Source organism: Scardinius erythrophthalmus (genome assembly GCF_964197995.2).
Source record: "Scardinius erythrophthalmus genome assembly, chromosome: 4".
Lineage (NCBI taxonomy): Eukaryota > Metazoa > Chordata > Actinopteri > Cypriniformes > Leuciscidae > Scardinius > Scardinius erythrophthalmus.
This window is the reverse complement of record NC_138224.1, coordinates 40,300,827-40,323,818: the sequence shown is the minus strand read 5'-3', so window position 1 is coordinate 40,323,818 and position 22,992 is coordinate 40,300,827. Positions and strand designations below refer to the sequence as shown.

Below are 22,992 nucleotides of genomic sequence, written 5' to 3'. Positions count from 1 at the left end.
CATAGAATGCATTAGAGAAAGAGAGTATTTTCAGCTTGACACTATAAATCGCTGTTTTTCTGCACTTAACAAGGGCATTTTGCCAAGGTATTTTCAGAGATAAGAGAAAAAATGTTATAGAATAATAATTCAATGAAAAAAAAATTGACAAAAAAACTGACATTCAAACTATTTTGGAATTTACTGAAAACGGCCCAGCGCGACATCCGACGGGTTTTCCCAGATCGCATCACGTATAGTATGAGTATGTATCCAAGTATGAATCAGAATAGATTTTATTGCCATTGTCAATGAAAGGTTTCACAGACTAGGAATTTTCTTCGGTGTACTCGTGCAACATGAAACAAACTTTTGCTAATGATAAATAATAAGCAATAAACTATGCTTATTATTTAGCAATAAACTATGCTTTATTATTTGCTTCGCTCTTTTTTCGACTTCCTGTTGTCGAATGCGCATGCGTCGCGTCTGAACGCGTTGTTGTCTTTGGAGCTCTATCGATTTGATTTATAATTCTTGATTTTACTCTTTAAACTTACTTACAACAAACATTTTCTACTTTTCCTCACTGAGAAGCACTACTGCTCAAACCTCATAGTTACAACGCGGACTGTTGAGCAGACGTGTCTCAAGCCTGTTAGTGATTCAACGCTGGATACTCTTATAGGTTACTCCCGGGGATCACGGCTGAACGCGTCTTCTCAACACTCACTTACAAACATTTTTCACCTATCGTGCGTCTACTCTACACCCGTACCACTTAAAAGACGGATTATATCTAAGACGCTTGTCAGAAATTAGTATTAATTGATAGCATCACTGGTAGTGTCGTTGCTAACTTACTGTCCATCTGTTAAAATGGCGAATATATCAGATGCAAGTAGTCTACCTTTTGGTGCAGGTGAGGACACATTTGAGCTGCACGCGGTACAGTCTGAGCTGGAAGCTGTTGAGAAACAGATCCACGACCTTTTAGTGAGACAGGCCGAGCTGAGAGACCGGCGTTTGGCTCTTGAAACATCACGCGCTGATGCTCACAAATCAGAGATTAATGTTACTAACCCGCTGACTCCGACCTCGTCTACTCCGTGCGTTACTCGGCATCGGTCCCGAGCGCCAAGGTCGCGATCAGCCATGGTCTCGTTCACTCCGGCTCCAACACGCCACCACGAAGCCTGGATATTTCCGCAGCGGAAGACGCGAGTCAGGTCTAGACCAAGACCCTCTCCGACCCTCCCGGTTTTCGAGTTATCCACACAAAACCGCTTCTCCCCTCTTCGCGAAACAGAACGCGATGCTGTGATCCTCGGTGATTCCATTGTTCGGCACGTCCATGCTACATCAGGTAAAAATAAGGTGCACAGTCACTGCTTTCCTGGTGCTCGTGTTTCTGAAATCGCTGCTCGCGTTCCCGAGATTCTGAACGATAACGAGCGCGTCGGAACTTTGGTATTGCACGCGGGAGTGAACGACATCAGGCTGCACCAGACGGAAGTTCTGAAGAAAGACTTCAGGAATCTGATCGATACGGTACGCAGCACATCGCCTGATATAACGATCATTGTGTCAGGACCGCTTCCCACGTACCGTCTAGGACATGACAAGTTTAGTAGATTATTCGCGCTAAATGAATGGTTAACGTCATGGTGCAATGAGCAGAAACTGCTCTTTGTAAATAATTGGAATCTGTTTTGGGAGCGTCCTAGGCTATACCGTGCTGATGGCTTACACCCAAACAGATTCGGATCGGATCTTCTGGCAGATAACATCTCCAAAATGTTAAATACCTTTTGACTAGTAACCAAAAGTCCAAATCATAGTCTCTGCTGCACCAAATTAACTGATATAAATACTAGTGTAGAACATTGCATAGAAACTGTGTCTATTCCTCGTTTAGTGCGATCAAATAATAAATCTACTGCAGGATCTAGGAAAAATCTAATTGTTATTAAAACAGAAAATGTTGCTATTAGTAAACAAAAACAATTTCTAAAGCTAGGTCTTTTAAACATTAGATCACTCACACCTAAGGCAGTTATTGTAAATGAAATAGTCACAGATAATAGCATAGATGTACTTTGCCTTACTGAAACCTGGCTTAAACCAAATGATTATTTCGGTCTAAATGAGTCTACTCCATCAGGATACTCCTATAAGCACGAGCCCCGTCTGATTGGTCGTGGCGGCAGTATTGCAACTATCTATAGAGATATTCTCAATGTTACTCAGAAAACGGGTTATAAGTTTATTTCATTTGAAGTACTTGTACTAAATGTTACGCTCTTAGATGATAGAAAAACATCCCTATTATCTTTAGCCTTGGCTACCGTATATAGACCACCAGGGCCTTACGCTGATTTCCTAAAAGAATTTGCAAATTTTCTCTCAGATCTATTGGTCAATGTCGATAAAATATTAATTGTTGGAGATTTTAACATACACGTAGATAATCAAAATGATACGTTAGGGGCTGCGTTTATAGACTTATTAAACTCCTTTGGGGTTAAGCAAAACGTTACCGGACCAACTCATCGTTTTAATCATACACTCGATTTAATTATATCACATGGAACCGATCCAACCGATATAGATATCATTCCGCAAAGTGATGATGTAACTGACCATTACATGGTAACTTGCATATTACGTACCCCGGTAATATATCATGCTGCGCCGCGTTATCGATTAGGCAGAACAATCCTTCCATCCACCATAGATAATTTTTCAAATTGCTTATCGGATCTGTCTCAGCTGCTGCCTGAACCTAAACAAACAGATGAACTAGACGAACTAACCAGCACTATGAGTACCGTTCTCTCTGGAAAATGGGATATTGTTGCACCTATGAGACTAAAAAAGGTCAGAGAGAAAAGTAAAGTACCATGGTACAACAATACTACTCGTGTTCTAAAGAGAGAAACCCGTAATTTAGAGCGTAAATGGAAACAAACTAATTTAGAGGTTTTTAGAATCGCTTGGAAAGACAGTACGTCACGCTATAAAAAGGCCCTAAAAGCGGCCAGGGCTGAGCATCTCCGCATACTAATAGAAAATAACCAAAACAATCCTAGGTTCTTATTTAACACCGTGGCTAGACTAACAAATAAACAAGCGTCACCTGAACAAAATATTCCGTTACAGTTTAGTAGTAATGATTTCATGAATTTTTTCACTGAGAAAATAGAAAACATCAGATCCACAATTGTAAACGTTCAATCTTCAATCGCGCCTTATAATTCAGCCTCGATTATCACCCCGCAAGAACAATTACAGTGCTTTACAACTATAGAACAAAAAGAGTTAAATAAACTTATCATTTCCTCTAAAACAACAACATGTTTATTAGATCCCATACCAACTAAACTATTGAAAGAAGTGTTACCTATAGTGGAAGAGCCTCTCCTCAATATTATTAACTCGTCTTTATCTTTAGGTCATGTTCCAAGAACATTTAAATTGGCAGTTATAAAACCTCTCATTAAGAAACCACAATTAGACCCAAATAACCTAGCAAATTATAGACCCATTTCAAATCTTCCTTTTATGTCCAAAATATTAGAAAAAGTTGTGTCTGCCCAACTGGGCTCTTTCTTGCAAGAAAATGACACCTATGAAAAGTTTCAGTCTGGGTTCAGGCCGCATCATAGCACTGAAACTGCGCTCGTTAAAATCACAAATGATTTACTCTTAGCTTCTGACCAAGGCTGTATCTCAATACTAGTTTTACTTGATCTTAGTGCTGCGTTCGATACTATAGATCACACAATACTCTTAGATCGGCTACAAAACTATACCGGTGTTCAAGGACAAGCATTAAGCTGGTTCAGATCATACCTATCTGACCGCTACCATTTTGTCTATTTAAACGGAGAAAAATCGATCATAACTCCAGTAAACTATGGAGTGCCGCAAGGATCTGTGTTAGGCCCTCTATTATTCTCAATATATATGCTGCCACTTGGAAATATTATAAGGAAACATGGAATTAGTTTCCATTGTTATGCTGATGACACTCAACTATATATTTCATCACGGCCGGATGAAAACGCTAAATTATCCAAATTGACAGAGTGTGTTAAAGATATAAAAGATTGGATGACGCACAATTTTCTTTTATTAAATCCAGATAAGACAGAGGTAATACTTATCGGTTCAAAAAACCGTCCACAAAACCTCTTACAATACAACTTTAACATAGTAGGGTGTCCTGTTACTTCATCCTCTACAGTAAAAGACCTGGGTGTTATATTAGATTGTAACTTGTCTTTTGAAAATCATATTTCATATGTTACAAAAACAGCCTTTTTTCACCTTAGAAATATTGCTAAATTACGTAACATGCTATCAGTTTCTGATGCAGAAAAGCTAGTTCATGCATTCATGACCTCGAGACTAGATTACTGTAATGCTTTATTAGCTGGTTGTCCTGCATCCTCAATAAACAAGCTACAGTTAGTCCAAAATGCCGCCGCTCGAGTTCTTACTAGATCAAGAAAGTTTGACCATATAACACCAATTTTATCATCACTACATTGGTTACCTATAAAGTTCCGTATTAATTACAAGGTATTGCTACTGACTTATAAAGCCCTAAACGGCTTAGCTCCAGTTTATTTAACGGATCTTCTATCGCCCTATAATCCATCGCGCTCTTTAAGATCACTAAATTCGAGGCTTCTGGTCATACCTAGGATATCCAGATCCACCAAAGGAGGGAGAGCATTTTCACATTTAGCACCAAAACTCTGGAATAGCCTTCCTGATACTGTTCGTTGCTCAGATTCGCTCTCCCAGTTTAAAACTAGATTAAAGACGCATCTCTTCAGCCAGGCATTCATATAATATTTTAATCTTACAGTTAAATCCGGTCTCTACTTCATAAACGCCAGAGGAGAACTGGCCCCTGACTGAGCCTGGGTTCTCCCAAGGTTTTTTTTTCTCCATTAGGTCACCTGATGGAATTTTTCGGTTCCTTGCCACTGTTGCCTTTGGCTTGCTCAGTTGGGGATACTTAAATTGATTAATCGATTCACCAGTGCTATTGATCTGCATTACCAAACGTGGATGTTTTACACCAGAAACAAACACTGATGTACTATTTTATTTAATACTGTGAAGCTGCTTTGATACAATCTGTATTGTGAAAAGCGCTATATAAATAAAGTTGACTTGACTTGACTTGACTATGGAAATAGGCATAGGCATAATTTGCCGATGGGACATGTTCCCACCAGTTTTTTCCAGGGTCGATATTGTCCCCACCACTTTTTAAAACATCTCGCGGCACGAATGTACCAATTCTACAAATAAATAAAACATCTCCAGTTAACTGGTAGAGCATTCATTTCGTTCCTTTTTAAAAAAGATACTAGCGCTGAAATGTGTTTTTTAAATCAAGTGATCAAAGTGCTCGTTGCCGCTGCAGTCAGTGGCGCAGATACAGTGTTTTCTCGTGTGGCTCGTGCACACGCCGCACTGTCTTCACTCGGACGTGCGCTTCAATCCGTTGCGCTGCGGATACTCTCTATTCGTTCTGGTGAAACCACAAAACATAATGCAAACGTTTGTGTGTCCCTGCTTGATATACAACCACTGATGAACATAATCGTTTTGATGAGAGAAAAAAAAAAACCTATACGAGGGCGGATTCAAACCAAGAACCTCTGATACCGTTGGCGACCATTGGAACATTAAGATACACGTTGGTTAAATAGGCGGATCTATGTATTGGCACTGACAACATGTATTAGGCTACATCTCATTAAACGACAAATTAAACCCCATGTAACCTACTATTTAAATCGATTGCTGGACATCGTAATGTTATTGGCGTCCATTTTCATTGAATTTTGAAATCAGATAGAGCCGGCCCGAGCGCTGCATAATAAGTAGCCACGCCGGCAATTCAGTATGGAAATACACACCGACAATGACACGCCCCTACTGCGTGCTAGAATCTCTGAAAAACAAGCCGGCCAGAAATCAGATAGAGCCGGCCAGAGCGCTGCATAATAGCCTAAGTAGCCACGTGCCACGCTGTTCCCTTGGAGGGCGGGGGCAATAACAAAATAAACGAAAGCCGGCTTATTCAGTATGGAAATAAGCACCGACAATGACACGCCCCTACTGCGTGCTAGAATCTCCAAAAAAACAAGCCGATTTCAACCTCAAAATGTACGCTTTTAAATATACCAATACTGCTATCTCAAACATGGAGAGGCTTCATCGTGATCTCAACTAACAGATTCTGCAAAAAAATTAAAATCACCAATTTTGCAAAAAAAAACAAAACGCTTCTTTCTCATTTTGCTCGAAAGTTGTTCTGCCGACTTGTGTCATTGGTTTCCGTGACGGGTCACATATATGTAGCAGTGCATTCAGTTACTTTTGAAAGGACAAAAATAAGGTGTCAGTGTATTTCATTAGACTTTAACTTTGTCAGCTATACAAAATCTAGCATTTCCTCACGTTTTACCACTGATTTTTAGTGACAGTCGACATGCATGGGCCACTGGCAATCGATGACAGTCCCCCCCCTGGGTCTGTTGGACTGTTTCTGGGGGACGAGTCTGAGGGAAGAACAGGAGACAAGGGTAAGGAGAATGCAGAAGACAAAAGGTAGGCAAAATAAAAAGTGAATCCCCAGAAACAGTCCCACAGACCCATCCCCAAACCCCATCTCCAGGGTTGCCAACTCTCACGCATCTGGCGTGACACTCACGCTTTCAGCATCAATTTCACGCTCTCACGCACACGCAAAAAATGTCACGCCAAAATCCACGTTTCTCCCCTCTCAATCCGTTAATTTTCTGTTGATGACTATACTACACCACAGCGTATTAATGACAGGAGAGGAATTTAAGGGTGTATTCACACCTGCCTCATTTGGTTCGATTGAATCGAACTCTAGTTCGTTTCCCCCCTTGGTGCGGACCTTTTGGGCAGGTGTGAATACAGCAATCGAACTCGGGTGCGGACCAAACAATCGAACCGAGACCCAGCTGAAGAGGTGGTCTCGGTACGGTTCCAAACGAACTCTGGTACGGTTCGTTTACGGTGTGAACATGAACCGACCCAATTGCAGAAAACTGCGCCTTTTTATTTGACTGCTCTTATGAGGATACTTAACAAAACGGACATTTTGGCATAATGGTGTCTAAAGCGAGCGAGCTAGAGCGCGCGCACGGCAGAGAGAGGGAGCGAGAGACCTTGTGTGTGTGTGTGTGTGTGTGTGTGCGCGCGCTAGTGTGCCTCACGAAGCGCATGTAACGACCCAAGCAATCAATTGTCAGTGCGGCCGGGCTTTTATCTATACCATATAGTTTCTTCATATTGCGTTTGTAGAGAATAACACCAAATCAGTAAAATAACAAATATTACATTACGAAATATCTCCATACTGAGCCTGTTTGTGCACTTCCTGCTTTTCCCTGCTTGAGAATTCCTGTCCAATGAATGGACGACCTTAGCACACGTGTGGTTTTGTTTACACATTTTGGTTCACTTGCAAAAAGAGCAGTGTGAAAGCGAACCGTACCAAACAAAAAAAATCAACATTCTATTTGGTCCGGACCAAAGCAAGTGAACTATCGGACTTTCCTGGTGTGAATACACCCTAAGGCACACAGCTGTAAACGTTCTCACTGCAGTATTCTCTGATCGTCGATTCCCTGAAACCTGATATGTCAGTTGCGTGTGAAAAGTTCAGAGAGAGTTCGGAGCATAGGTTCGGAGTCGGAGCCGTTTATATATTGTATGGTCGGAGCCCACTGATGCGCGTTTGAAAGTTTGGATGACAATCAAGCTAAGCAGAAAACAAAATGGTGTGCCTTTCACTACAGACGTAGCCTTGCCTAATCAGTCTGTGTGCCGAGAGTAAAGACTTCAACTAAAGTTGCGAACGTTGTCTGACGTGCGTTATGTGGGCTAGCTAATTGCTCAATAAAAATAGGCTCATGGTACAAATTATGTTTAGTCAAATCGGGCAAGTGGCATTTTTAAATTCCCCAAATTATGAAAGGTTGCCCAGATTGTGTTGAGCCTGCCACAGTCAAATGCGGATGCTGAGCGAACCTTTTCAGTTATTGGCCTAAACAAGACTGACACCAGGAACAGACTGTCACTTGATGGCACCCTGTGAGTAATGGGAAGTTCGGATCATTTTACTGACTCGCTTGTTCGATCTCGTTCATTAAAATGAACCAATCTTTTTTCGAGTCACTTCGTTCATTTAACCTGTTAACCGTTGCCAGTGCGCGGGCGCACTGAAGCGTTTTTTTTTTTTTTATATATAGTTCAAAGTTACTATCAGATTTAATGTTATACCTTGACAAACTATACAACATTAAAAAGATATAAGACTCAAGTTTCAGTATTTGACCACTATTGTATTCTGAGAAACTTATAGCGACAGTTGTTTCTTAATTTGTGTCAGGAGTTATGAAATGAAAAAATTAGTTGATACCTTTAATATGAATTATGCGCGTCAGCTGCTTTCATTCTTAAAAAACTCCCGTGCTGTCGTCATGACAGCGCTTGACAAAACAACGTCCCTCAGGGCTTCAGCTCAAAAATGTGCAGATTTGGAGAAATATTGATATATTCTCATAGGTTTACATCAGATTTCTATAGACAGGAATAATATTTATTGAATTTATACCCAAATGCGTCGATGTAATCATTATGAGCGCTTGGATACTCTGATACTGTGTTTTCAATTCATACCAATAGCCTGAGGGCGCTATATGCACAAAAATAGTCCATATATGGAACATGAAGAAGAACCATGATCATGTGACATTCCAGGACGTCACTGATACACAGAAAGCTAACAAGAGATCGCTGTAACATGCAGATAAAGATGTTTTGAAGACAATAAACATGATTGCAATGATATTTGAGTTACCTGTGTTTTTCAAGCCATGCCAGGTATTTTCATAATAATAGATTATATTTATAATGTAATGCTAATCATTGTGCAGAATATCATACAATAGTATATTTTCTGTCTGATTTTTTTATCTGATGTCAAATTAGATCACAGAAGATTATTTAAAACACTCGACTTGCGTTATAAAGTAAGTTTGGAGCACAAACATGGTTTTAATCTCATAAATTGTCGTGTATTGATGGTGTGCTAAGCTAACATGCTAGCTAGCTCTAGGTGCACCTGCAACCTAGAAGTTATCTTGATTTTGTTTCTAAATAGGAATGCTTGCTGAAACGTTTCTTTATTCCAGAAGGGCATTTGATACAGTTAGATACAGTGAGAACTTTGATAAAAGAATTTAGGGATTGAAACCCTATGAATAGCCAGTCGTTAGTAGCTATAATGCAGACAAAAGAAATGCATATAATAAAAAAGAAAATAAATTTATAACTATATTTTTCATTATGAAAATAATTAATTCTACATTTACAATAAACTGCCAGGTGTCAGCTTTCAAACGAGATCATACTTGTGCTTTTAGTGCAGAGGGTTCATGAACTGTATCTGTTTCAGTTTGGGTATGTCATTTCTGGGGATTTTTCAAAAGTGGGGTTGCAGCTTAACAGGTTAAGGGGCTTTAAATGTTATTCTTTTAACAGCCAAATTCCACGAACACATCCACCTACGCAGTCTTTATCATCTATCTATAAATTACAGAAACGTCTGTCTGTCTCTGTGTGTGTGTGTGTGTGTGTGTGTGTGTGTGTGTGTGTGTGTGTGTGTGTGTCTGTCTGTCTGTCTGTGTGTGTGTCTGTTAACCACATATCTCTCGAACCGTTAGTCCGATGGATTTCAAATTTGACAGGTGTCTTGCCACGGGCACGAGTAAGTGCAGTGCCAAGTTTGACGTTGTTTGGATGAGACATGCTAAAGATATCATTAAATATATCATTTTTAAAAGGTTCTGGTTTAAAAATAAACATTCTGACATTAGAGGGTTGTATCGGTCAAAGAAGCCCAGAATGTTGTGGTTTAAAAATAAACATTCTGACATAAACACTCAGGCCCCGTCCACACTACTGCGTTTTAGTTTAAAAACGGAGACCTTTTGCTACGTTTGCACCTCCCGTCCACACTAAAACGGCAAAAACGGAGGCCCAAAACGGAGAAGTTTAGAAACGCTGCCGACCCGTTTTTCGTTTTGAATCTCCGGAGGGCGTTTTAGTGTGGACGGGTCAAAACCGAGGACTTTAGAAACGATGACGCAGAGGCTCACGCTCGTCTCTATGATTGGGTGTCATCAGTCATGGAGTACACAGGTAATATTCAGTAAACTTCACCCGCTGGCCTGGAACAGTTTCTTACAGTAATAAACTGCCGCGTCTCAGGCGCGTCTCAGGCGCGGCTCGCGCGGTAAACGCGTGCATATGTTATAAATAGAACCGACGCCTATTTTTCATGCGATACGTGTTGGAAGCGTTTCCAGGCAAAATAGAATAGGAAAATATGTAATTTTGACACAAATACATATTAATAAATGACATTTTGATGTTTGAAAGCATTTTTTTACAGTCTATGTCTGAAAGTCTCTACCGGCACGCACATGCCCAGTGTTGGTGAATAGTCACGTGATCCGCGTTTTCAGTCGTTTTAATGTGGACGGAGATCAATTCTAATACGCTGCTAAAACGCTGGTGTGGACGGAGATCGTATTTGTTTTAATTCTCCGTTTCTAAACGAAAACGCAGTAGTGTGGACGGGGCCTCAGTCAGCTACACTGTTTACTTCTGAATATTATAGTTTGTTTCCTTCTGAATATTATAGTTTTCTTTACCAAGAAACCAACAATTACTAAAAACACACACAAAAACAATAGGTTACTGTCGTAACCCCGGTTCTCTGAAACATCGAGTGGAGAGATCCACCTATGGGAAGGGCATCCGTACCTGACCTCTGCAGAAGCATCCAATTGCACCAAGTCTGGCTGGACAGACAGAAGCACGCAGCCAATGCCAGGTAAGGCCACACCCCTTACCTAGGCATATAACTTCTCCGCGCGCTGCTATTCCTCAGTAAGTATATTCGCTTCTCGTGCGGCAAGCGGGGCAACGCTGGTGGATCTCTCCACTCGATGTTTCAGAGAACCGGGGTTACGACAGTAACCTATTGTTCTCTTTCATCATCTCGTTTCGAGATCCACCTATGGGAGAGACATGGACAGCTCCCCGATTGCCCAATACACTCACAGTGAGGTTCTGAAGGCCAGAGAAGGACGGTCACCTCAGAGAGGCGGTGCCTGACACGTCCCACAAACATGACCCTGCAAGGGTGATGCCACGCTAAACTGCTGTGGACAAGCAGGGCATGAAACATGCATGAGACACATACATGATAATGGCCCCCACACCACCAATGCACATGGCTAAACCCAAGAAGGAATGCGAATGCTTGGTGACAGGAATGAACATGGCCAGCCGGCCTATTCACTCCTTGTTGGTTAACCCAACGGGGCTGTGGGAAAGGGCTAAGAGGACCCTAGGACCGAGTGTGCCACCGAGGTTCTGGTGACATCCAACCGGTAGTAACACTCAAAGGTATGAGGAGAGGCCCAACTGGCCGCGGAGCAGATGTCCTGCAGTGGCACTCCCCTGAACAAAGCCCAAGAGGGGGCTAAGCCCCTTGTGGAATGAGCTCTGATGCCCCCTAGGGGCTGCACTCCCTTTGCTTCATAAGCCATAGTATAGCGTCCACAAGCCAATGTTAGAGGCATTGCTTTGAAATGGGACTCCCCTTTGTGCGGGGGGAGCCCTTGAAACAAAGAGCTCTTGCGGAAAGCACTGGTCCTGGTCATATGCTTGCAGAGCACGGACGAGACACAGAGCATTCAGCCCCTGATCCTCCGGGGAGGCAAAAAGGAGGAGGGTGAAAAGCGGATAGCTCCAAAAACCTCCGAAGTGAACGCAGGGAAGCATTTCGGCATGACGACCGGGTTAGGCTTAAGGGAAACCCTATCTCCACTTAGGGAGAATTTGGCACGAGGGGTGAACCAAGAGTGCATATAGCTCACTGACCCGTTTAGCAGATGCCAAGGCCAAGAGCAAAGCTGTCTTGAGGGACAGCAGCTTAAGGAAATACTCCCCAGAGGCTCAAAAGATACAGAGGCCGTGCTTCCAGCACCATGGAGAGGTCCCACTCTGGAACAGATCTCCTGATGACCGGCAAAGAGCGGCGTGCACCCTTCATAAAACTGCGGGTTAGAGGGTGTGACGGTGGAGCCCACAAAACCCACATGATAGGCTGAAAACGCAGCCAGGTAGACCTTAATGGTGGAAAAGGACCTGCCTCTTTCCATAAGGTCTTGCATGAAACACAAAATATCAGGCACCGAGCACTGATAAGATGTGAGACCACGCCCATCACACCACCCTTTGAACACTTGCCACTTACAGCTATTTAGGGATCATGTGGAAACGGCCCTGGCATTCTGAGTAGTGGCGATTACACAAGGCGGGAGCCCCAGTGCATTTAGGTTTGTCCTCTCACGGGCCAGGCCCAGAGGGCCACCCTATCCGGGTGGGGGTGGTAAATCTCCCCTTTAGCTTGGGACAGTATGTCCGTGCGAGGGGGGAGGTGCCATGGCTCGGCGTATAACAGAGGGATTATCTCTGCCAGCCACGGGGCTTTGGGCCACCTGGGTGCTATCAGAATGAGAGACAGGCTGTGCTCTCTCACCCTGGCCAGTGTGAAATTATCAGGCACAGGGGAGAAAAAGTATACAGCTGCACTTTGGGCCATGGGTGGGCCAGTGCGTCTGCCCCGAGGGGTGCGTCCATGTCCTTTAGCGAGAAGAACATAGGACAATGGTGGTTTTCGCGCGAGGCGAAAAGATCTATGGCTGCCTGTCCAAATCTCATCCATAGCATCTTCACTATCTGCGGGTGAAGACGCCAATCCCCGTAGATTGGGTTTCCCCTTGATAGCAGATCCGGCGCCTCTGTTCAGAATGCCCAGAACATGAGTCACGCGTTATGACAGAACCCGTCTGCTCCACATCAAAAGCCTGTAAGGTAGAGCGTGGAGTTTCGACGAGCGCATGCCGCCCTGACGGTTGGTATAAGCCACTGCCGTGGTATTATCACACTGTACTAGAACGGGATGTCCCTGCAGGCGAGGCAGAAAATGATTCAGAGCTTTCCAAATGGTAAAAGCTCTAAATAGTTAATGTGCGCTGAACGTGGTCTGCTCAGCCCCAGACCGTTCAGCATTCTGCCATCCTGGGTGGTTCCCCAGCCTGTTAAGTACGCATCTGTCGTCACAAATTTACGCATCGTAACCGTCCCAAGGGGGGTTCCCCGTGCATAAAAGTTCTCGCTCTCCCAATGGCGCAGGCACGGGTCACCGTTACAGAGCGGCAGAGATCGTGAATCGGGCTGAAATGTAGTGACAAAACCCATTTTGTGAACGCTCTCATTCTCAGGAGACCCATTGGCACAACTTGGATAGATGAAGCCATGAGACCCTGCAGCCTGAGGCATGTGCGATATTGTACTCTCGCCCCTTCTCTGAACTGAGACAGACAGTCCATCAGTGAGCGAACGCACTCTTGAGAGAGACGCGCTCGCATGGAGACTGAGTTCAATTCCAAGCCCAGGAAAATGACATTCTTACTGGGAGTCAGATTGCTTTTGCTCGCATTCACCTTGAACCCGAGGGATGTGATGTGCGCGAGCACCCGGCCGGTGTCCAGCGACACCTTCTCCTTCGATTTGGCTATGATGAGCCAATCGTATATGTAAATCAGAATTCTCAGCCCTGATAGTCTCAGGGGCGCCACGCCCGCCTCCGCACACAGACAGTATGTTCGGGGACTCAAATTGCGCCCAAACGGAAGAACTGTGAATTCGTAACAAATGCCTTGGTAGGCGAAACGAAGATATTTCCTGTGTGGAGGGTAGATGCTTATGTGAAAGAAAGCATCTTTCTGATCGACTGATGTGAACCAGTCGTTCTGCTTTATGGCACGGGCGAGAGAGCCTTGTGTCACATTCTGAAATTGTATTTCCACAAATGTTTGTTCAACACTTGAAGGTCCAATATAGGGCGGGGGGCGCCACGCCTTTTGGATAATGAAAATACCAGGAATAAAAACCATGGTTTATCAGATTGGGTGGCACCATCTGAATCGCTCCCTTGTTTAGGAGGGAGGAAATTTCCTCTTTCAGAATGTGTGAGGTGTTTTCTTCTGTGTGAGAAGAGAGAACACCGTTGAAAAGCGGAGGTTTTATTGCAAACTGCAGCCTGTATCCCTGGGTTACGGTACGCAAAACCCACTCGTGCGCTGAAGCGGCTTGCCAAGCCGTTTCGTGACTCAAGAGCGCCCCCGCTCGGGCCGGAGCGGGGCTGCATGGGCCCCGCTGGTTCATTTGTGATGCAAAGGCGCCATCTAGTGGGCACACTAGAGGCGACATGCAGGGGTTTGGAGGGATTTCCTCTCTCTGCAGTGAGAAGTTTTCTCTGCAGAGAGAGGTCTTCTTTCCAAAACGTATTCATTTGATTTGTAACTTTGTGTGTTTTGTGTTGGGCAAACACTGGGGCTGAAAGCCTTTATTGACAGAGTGAAGGGGACATAGTGTGGTGTCCACTGTGCTAAACTTTCCCTCACAAAGTGCCCCCTGATTTTTAAGTGGGGGGAAAACACACATCACCTGAACACATGAACTGGGCAGTCTCAAGTGCAGGCAGAAAAATAATATCCACGGAGAGAGATACTCTCTCTGTAACGGATTTATTTAATTTGTTTGTTTTAAAGTGTTATTTAGTTATGTGTGTGTTTTATGTTGGGGAACACAGGGGCCGAAGCCTTCCACACACAATGTCCACTAAAAACACATGAGCTGGGCAGCCACAACTGAGCTGTGTGAGCCCAGCTGGTTGATTTGTGAGGCAATGGCGCCCTCTTGTGGACAGACTCAGGGCGACATGCATGGGATCAGAGAGATTTGTTCTCTATGTTGGCAGATATATAAATCTGCACAAATTCATTTGATTAGTTTGTTAAATGTGTTGTTTAGTAATGTGTGTGTTTTGTGTTGGGTAATACAAGGGCCGAAGCCTTCCACACATAACGCCCACTAAAACACATGAGCTGGGCAGCCACAACTGAGCTGTGTGAGCCCAGCTGGTTGATTTGTGAGGCAATGGCGCCCTCTTGTGGACAGACTCAGGACGACATGCATGGGATCAGAGAGATTTGCTCTCTATGTTGGCAGATATATAAATCTGCACGAATTCATTTGATTCGTTTGTTAAATGTGTTGTTTAGTAATGTGTGTGTTTTGTGTTGGGAAAACACTGGGGCCGAAGCCTTTAATAACTGGGTGAGGGGAACCAAGTGCGTGAGGTGTGGTTACACTGCTTATGTACTTTCCTCACGACAGCATCACTAAACACACGGGCTGGGCAGCCACGAGACAGGATTAACCGACCGTCCGCGGGAGACCCTGTGTCTTTTGGACAGGGGTTCCGGGACCGGGAGAGAATCCGGAGGGCTCGTGGCCCGTGAAAGCGGGCTCGATACTCCCAACGGTCGAACAACAGGCCGGCCGCTTGCGTTCGGGGCCGCCTTCCTAGGAAGGCATAAATTGAAAGCCTCAACACGTATAGTCGTAACACATAAAGGCCCGTGAGACCGTGTTAACAGCCGTGCTTATGAGCTTCGCGAACGCTGGAAAAAAAACGTTTTTAAGAGTTGTTTCCCCCTCTGGGGCTGGCCACACAATGTTGAGACGAACGGCCGCTCGCTCACAACTTCAGGAGGATGTAACGTTACTGAGGCAAGGCCGCGTGAGCGCTAGCCTAGTGAACGTTAAAAGGACCGCGTCATCCCCGTCATCGGAACCGGCCGGTTCGTCAACGAGAGTGAGGTTTTCCCGCGAAGATGTCCTCTTCAGGGAATGCGGATTGGGCTGATGTCAGCTGAAATATTTTATTAGAGAGGTGGCGCTCCGGGAGTCCCCCGGTAGCGCGTCATCATCACCGTGTCCTCCATCCGAGTCAGAAAGGCCGAGCACGGCGCGCTGGGTCGTGCAACTAAAAGCCGGCTTAGTAAAAGCTAACGTTACATGGACAGCAATTACAATGACCGCAATTCTCCGGGTTCTTCAAAGCTTCTTGAGCGTGTAAAGCCCAAGCAGACCGCGCAGAAGGAGAGGGTCCTTAGCGGCGATTAGAGCACCACACGCGGCCGGGCAGGCTCGTCGTGATAGGCTGTTCCCCAGAGAAGCGGCGGTTTAGACAGTCACATAGCCCTGGGTGGGCCAGCGGTGAAGAACTCGGAAAAATCTGTGGCGGGCAGCCATGTAAGGAGGAGCAGGTGAAGGACAGCGAGAGCGCGGGCGGCTCCGGATGCAAAAAACACAGCGGATAGGCTGAAGAAACGACTGTCACTCACGTCTGGCGGAGGCTGATCTGGCGATATGTCCTCCTGAAGACTCGAAAGTGAGCAGCGTAACGTTAATCCAACCGAACTGTGTCAGTGCAGAGATCGCGAGAAGCGAATGTCAACTGAGGAATAGCAGCGCGCGGAGAAGTTATATGCCTAGGTAAGGGGTGTGGCCTTACCTGGCATTGGCTGCGCGCTTCTGTCTGTCCAGCCAGACTTGGTGCAATTGGATGCTTCTGCAGAGGTCAGGTACGGATGCCCTTCCCATAGGTGGATCTCGAAACGAGATGATGAAAGAGAACTGATTTTGCACGGGCACTTTGCACTGCTCCCTGAATCGACAGATGTGGATGTAATTCATTGTGGATGTAATTCATATTCATTTGTGGATGTAAACTGAATCTGTAAGTCAGCTATGCTGTTTACTTCTGAATATTATATTTAAATCTGGTGCGCTTAATGTTATCGCTACTGTGTAATAGTAGCCTATGCTATTCACCAACTAAACATATCCTATTCATTGCGATCACAGTCTCTTTCACGGGCATCATTTGTAGTAGCCTATTCACAAGCTGTTTGCTCAAGCATAGCGTTTTCTTAAATATATCGGTAAAAGAAGCACTTAGAAGGTTGTGGTTTAAAAATAAACATTCTGACATAAAAACTGTGTCAGCTACACTGTTTACTTCTGAATATTACATTTTATTCACGGCCATCATTTGTAGTAACCAAGCCTGCTCCCTGAATTCAATGCGTTCACAGTCTCTTTCACGGGCACCAAACCAACAATTACTAAAAACACACACAAAAACTGATTTTGCACAGGCATTTTGCACTAGTATTCTAAATTTAGAAATCATTATAATGCAGTCAAAAATAATTTACAGGGAACATAAATAATTACTTCACCTTCCGAGTCTTTCATTCATTTGTCACGTGACAGACGCATTACAGTTACAGTTCATGAACGGATTGAACGCTTCTTCAGATAGGAGCTCCTGCAGAGGTAGAAGCAGGCCAACACTGCCACTGTGGCACAACAGGCCTAATGTGTGAAACTTGTGTTGTGGTTTTCTGGGGAGGTAGAGTAACTATTATGTGTCCCTTTTGTTTTGAGATTTCTTATTGGTTTGATGTTGTTGTTATGTTTGTTATTTAATCACTTCTATCTTAATTTTTTTATATCAATCAATAAATTAATTGTACATTTTGAAAACACGTTTCCATTCTATTATTTTTTTTCTTCTTTTTTTCCCCATAAATCAGGGTTTTGTTGTGGGATGTGTCTCCAATGTGTTTAGTTTAGGACAGCTCAGTGTGTGTATGTGAGTGAATGAGAGTGAGTGAGTGCGCGTGTCCGAGGTGCGCCCCTCCCCCGTCTGATCCCCACGAAGCAGCGGATGAGAGTGTGTGAGAGTGATACGGTGACCAGTGCAGGTAGTTAGCTAGTCTATGTGCAGCGTATTTCAGTGCAGCCAGCAAAATAAAGCACCTAAACTCTTCGACAAGACGGCCTCTTTGTTTTTATATGCTACCATCACACTAAACAGCGTGAAGTTTAGGGAGTTAACCCCGGGAGGAGAACTTCCGGCCCTGGAGAAGACGGATCTCCCCTGTGTCTCCCAACCACGGTTAGGAAACAGAAACAGGAAAGGTTAACAGTTTATACTAAGTGAACAAGGACTGATATTTTTAAAATTAGGGTTAGGGTTGGCAAAAAATGTCTCCGCACGCGCGCACACTGAAGATTTACAGAGTCTCACTCCAGCCAAAGTCCCAAAGTTGGCAACCCTGCATCTCTGCAATAATAATTCATGAAGGCTGGTTTCTAAAGTACCTCTTCCTGCCTCTATGTATTAATGTTCATGGGTAGCCTAAATGGGTTCCATTCAGACCCCTTAACATTAAGTATTTTACTGTTATGTGTCAAGAAGATTCAACGATATTTTCACCTGGCTAGACCCAATGTTTAGATCTGTTGTGGTATGTTATGCAAATTAGCACATACATAGATTATGCACAGTTTGTTCATGTTAACAAACAATTTCAAACAACTTGTAATACATTTTTTGTTTGTCTTGATGTAAGTAATCAACTCAGTAATTTTCATGGTGATATCTAAAGGTTAAAATTTTTACCCAATTCACGTCAAAGAAGAAATATGAATAGGTCTATGAATAGGCTATATTTGGGTCTTTTTCGAAACTTTCCCCTAATGGAATTATTCTGGGCTTTTTTTTTTTTTTTCTTACTCAGGACATATTGAGGATACAAAATCAGTTGAGTTTGCTTCTGTTGCAATTTATTCAACCTTTTTCTTTTCATAAAATGACTGGACTATTAGACACTACCGACATCTTGTGGTCAAAACATGGAAGAATCCGCCTTTCTCTCCAGAATGACCCAGCCATTTTTAGCCTATTTCATACAGTATAATAAATCAAAATAAAAAATACTCTTTCAAATATATTTTTACTTAAAATGTTTATTAAGTCAGTGTCTGAATAGGGGATGAAAACATTGTTAATAGCAAAATCAGTCTTGTGAAACATTGTAAAATACTACATGTAATAAATAAACACTGGGAAAGTCATTTAAAAAGCAGTTGTTTTCCACAGTAGGTGCATTACACTATTTTACTGTAATTGTAGTTGACTAATAGGGGCACAAAAATACATATTTCTTTCGTACATTAGAAAGAACTACTCTGAAACAATTTGTGTTGAGAAGACCACTATATAATGACTGAACGTAAGATTGTAAATTAAATTTAAATTCATATTTATGTTTATGTCATTGGCGTGAAGCTGCAGTTTCACAATACATGAATTACACTTACAGCACAGTACAAAACAACAGTAAATGTTGCAAACCTTTTTTCTTACGCTTGAAACACTATTTACACCTTTACACCTGCCATTTTATAATCTTTTACATACCATACCAACATTTTACATATGATTTTTGTGGCCCTCCAGAGGACTAATTGTTGTTTAAACATGATGAATGTATTTGTGATTATTAATGTCCTGCATTAAACACTTTAATGTAATCTATAAACAGTACCATTATTATTTTTATTATTATTGTATATATATATATCAGTGGCGGCTGCTGGTCTTTCAAAGAGGGGAAGCTTATTTTTGGCCTACATCATAAAAATTGTCTATTTATTTAAACGTAAATTCAACATTCCTTTTCAGGAAAATTTTCTGTGACCCTGTCGTACCAACTCTTCAACTTAGTCTTTTCCAGTGACTTGACCAGTGTCCTCTCAATGGCCAACAGAGTTCAATATAATAAAGATATAAATAATAATATAATATAGTATAATAATACTAGTACTAATAATATATATTTTTTATTATCTTAATAATTGTTTTAATTATTACTATTAATAATAAAAAGATATAATGAGTAATAATATAATAAAGGTATAAATGTATAATTGTTAGAAATGTATTATGAAAATTGGCTAGCAATTTCGACAAGCAAATACCAAGAAATAGGTTGCAGCAGTTTGTCTTTCGACTACACTTGAAAAATCCGCGATGGGACTGAACTGAAATAGCCTCAGCAACTTTTAATTGTATGAAATCGCTGTCAATCAAGAGGAGATGCAGTCTTTCGACAGACTCTCCAATCATCACACAGAAGCCTGGAGTCCAGGTCAGCCCACTCCTCATTAACTCCCAGAGACGCTGAACGTTCGTGGGCGGGACATAATCGCAGCATTTATCCAATGACCGTCTAGTTTCAAAGCACTGAAAAAAACTGTTAAAGTCCACATGAAATCAAAATTGACCATATTTACTTTGTTTGCCTAAATTTATTGTTTTGTGGTGAACAATTCATCCATGCAAGTCAATCCACACAAAAAAATTTTTTGGCTTCATAATCTTTAATCAAAATCTGAAAATGCCCCTCCTCTCTGCTTTGGAGGACCTTCCCTGATGACGTAGGTTTGAGGACTTGGGTTGGGAAACGCTTAACCACTCCCCTCAAACCGTTAGTCTGTTATGAGCAGAGATGGAGAGGAGGAGCGCTAGAGTAAAACCCTGCCCTCTGTTCAATATTCCGTTTCACTGGGAAATACGTCACAACACTGGAGAAAAGTCTTTTGCAACTTCCGGTTCACGCGGACTTTAAAAGCAGCCCCACTGAAGTCAATGGACGCTGGGCTTGTATGAGATACGGGAATGTATGAGAAGGAAATCAAGTCAGCCGACCTGCTATATGTAACTGATTCTGATAAACTCGTCTTTGAGATTAACGTTTTCAAATGCATTTTCAGTCATAAAATGTGAACACAATAGTACATATCTGACCATTAATATTTTGACATTATAGGGGAAGCCGAGCTTCCCTAACAGTCTTAAAGAAATCCCCACTGATATATATATATATATATATTTATTAACCCAGCATTTTTTTTGAGTGTACAGTAAATTTTAAACTCACACATTATACCTCATTAATACAGGTTCATATGTAAATGATTCTTCATGATTTCCATCTTAAATCATACACTGATGGTTCAGAATTATAAGAATCACATTCTGCAAAGCTCCTGTTATATTAAGGGAAACAGTAGGAAACCACTGAAAGTGCTGCGGTTATACTGGTCATCAAATATCCTTGTGTTAGGCCAAAGTCTCACATAGACAACATCTCCAACCTCCAGGATCAACACAACTCCATTCGAGGAGTTTAACACATTCTGAGGCTGATGACCATATGCCAAAACCACACGCTCTCCATTCTTATAAATGGATGCACCTGATGCAGTTGGGCCATGACCATATACAGAGACTCTGAACATGTACGCTCCTTTCAGCAGCGCTGTGAAAATACCTAAATCAAATAACAAGAGATACAGAATCAGCTGTTTCCTGTATGATTGTTTAATTATCAAGCACACTGTGTAATAGTTTCAAAAGATGGCAGATGATTTCAGGCTGTTTACATGACAACAATGTACTAAATATGGACAAGTTTTTTCTTTGCATTTTTCATGGACAGATGTTGTCAAAACAATTCCCATTAACACAGATTCGTGGAAACTACTTTAAACGCTGTATTCTGCTGCCTGGCCAGTAGGTGTCAACATCACTTTGTAAACTAAGAAACACCACGCACCTTTAGACTGATCATGTAATCACAGTTTTCACAAATTCACATTTTTGTTTTGTTTTTATATGGAGACGATAATGGTATTGTTTTCCAAAAATTTGCACTTCAAAGCCCAATTTTTCAAGTGTTTAATTGAAACTGGTGTCGTGTAAACAGCCCCTAATTCTCTAATACACATTACACAACTGCAGAGAGGTCTGAATGGAGCAGAAGGGTTTTCATTACTATAAACTGAGTTTTATGACTCACTTCATTGATCATTACCTGTAACTGGGTTGTAGGCGTTCCCTATGTTTGTGAAGACGTTCCTGTAGGTCAGTGTGATTTCAGAGGTAAAAGGACCAATATATCCACCGCCAGATTGCATCAGTGAAGCTGAAAAAGCTATTTCTCTGTCTGATATTGAAAAACATAAGCAATATTGTGATTTATTACTCTATTACACTGAGAATGTACAGATGAAACTCGAAAAATTAGAATAGGCTATCGTGCAAAAGTTTGTGTATTTCAGTAATTCAAATTAAAAGGTGAAACTAATATATTTAGTATATATAACTATATACATATGCATGATTATACTTTTCAGATGGCTGACATTTCTGCATTTAAAATCCTTTTTTTATTATTGTTTTCATAAGCTGTAAGCCATTATCATCAAAATTATAACTTTTGCACGATATTCAAATTTTTTCGAGTTTCACCTGTATAGACTGAATTTAACATCATAAAAGCACACTTTCACCTCTATTTTCCTTTCTCAACTCCACTTGACCCAGAGTAAGATTTGATATTTCTGTGAAGTAATAAAGATTCTGTTAAATGACATTTACACTGATTATTGTAATAAATAACACAATTTACACAGTATACATTCAATTTTAACTCTAACATTTACACTATGCAATGTATTTCATTGGTGCTTTACTTTGAGGATCATTGATAAAAGTGTGAATGTTTTGGTGAGGTACCATCATTTTTTTTGTTCATTTCATCCCTCAGTTGCATCTCTAAAGCTCTGATGTTCCCTTTCTGCTCTGTAACGGTGGCAGTCAGTTCTCTCAGCGCTGCATGGATGTCAGTGAAGAACAGATGGTAGTTTTGTTGGCTGTCAGTTGAAGCTTCATCTCTCAAAGTGTCTGTTTGAGGTGGATTCTGTCTTCCGTCCTCAGATCTGAGCTGTTGACTGATCTCATTCTCATTGAGTCCTCCATCTACCTGATGCTGTACGACACACACAAAGGTTTCCAACAGCAGCAGTAAACATACTAAACCCTTCATTCTTCACTGATGTTTGTTTCCAGCTCTTGCTCTTCATCCTCACAGCCTTTCATGTTCCTTTTATAGTGTCCTGATGCACTGTCTTTTGTAAATGATTTACATTACTTCAGATAAATAAGTAGTTCAAGTTAATAGAATCAAAGGGATGTTCAGGGTTCAGTAGATGTTTATCGCTGAGTCAAAATTATTTTCTATTTCACAAATGTTGTGA

At 42.1% G+C, this 22,992-nt stretch overlaps 1 protein-coding gene across 1 annotated transcript in view; it reads right to left on the bottom strand.

The window, feature by feature from the left end:
* The window catches only part of LOC308689308 (uncharacterized protein), a gene marked incomplete at its 5' end in the record, with an annotated part of 219,931 nt that extends 197,150 nt beyond the window's left edge, over nt 1-22,781 (bottom strand). The window contains 3 exons of the mRNA XM_081362961.1: nt 21,768-21,899; nt 22,246-22,296; nt 22,472-22,781. Coding sequence (XP_081219087.1) covers nt 21,768-21,899; nt 22,246-22,296; nt 22,472-22,781 — 493 coding nt within the window. The remainder of the gene's footprint in view (nt 1-21,767; nt 21,900-22,245; nt 22,297-22,471) is intronic.
* Nucleotides 22,782-22,992: the final 211 nt, after the last annotated feature.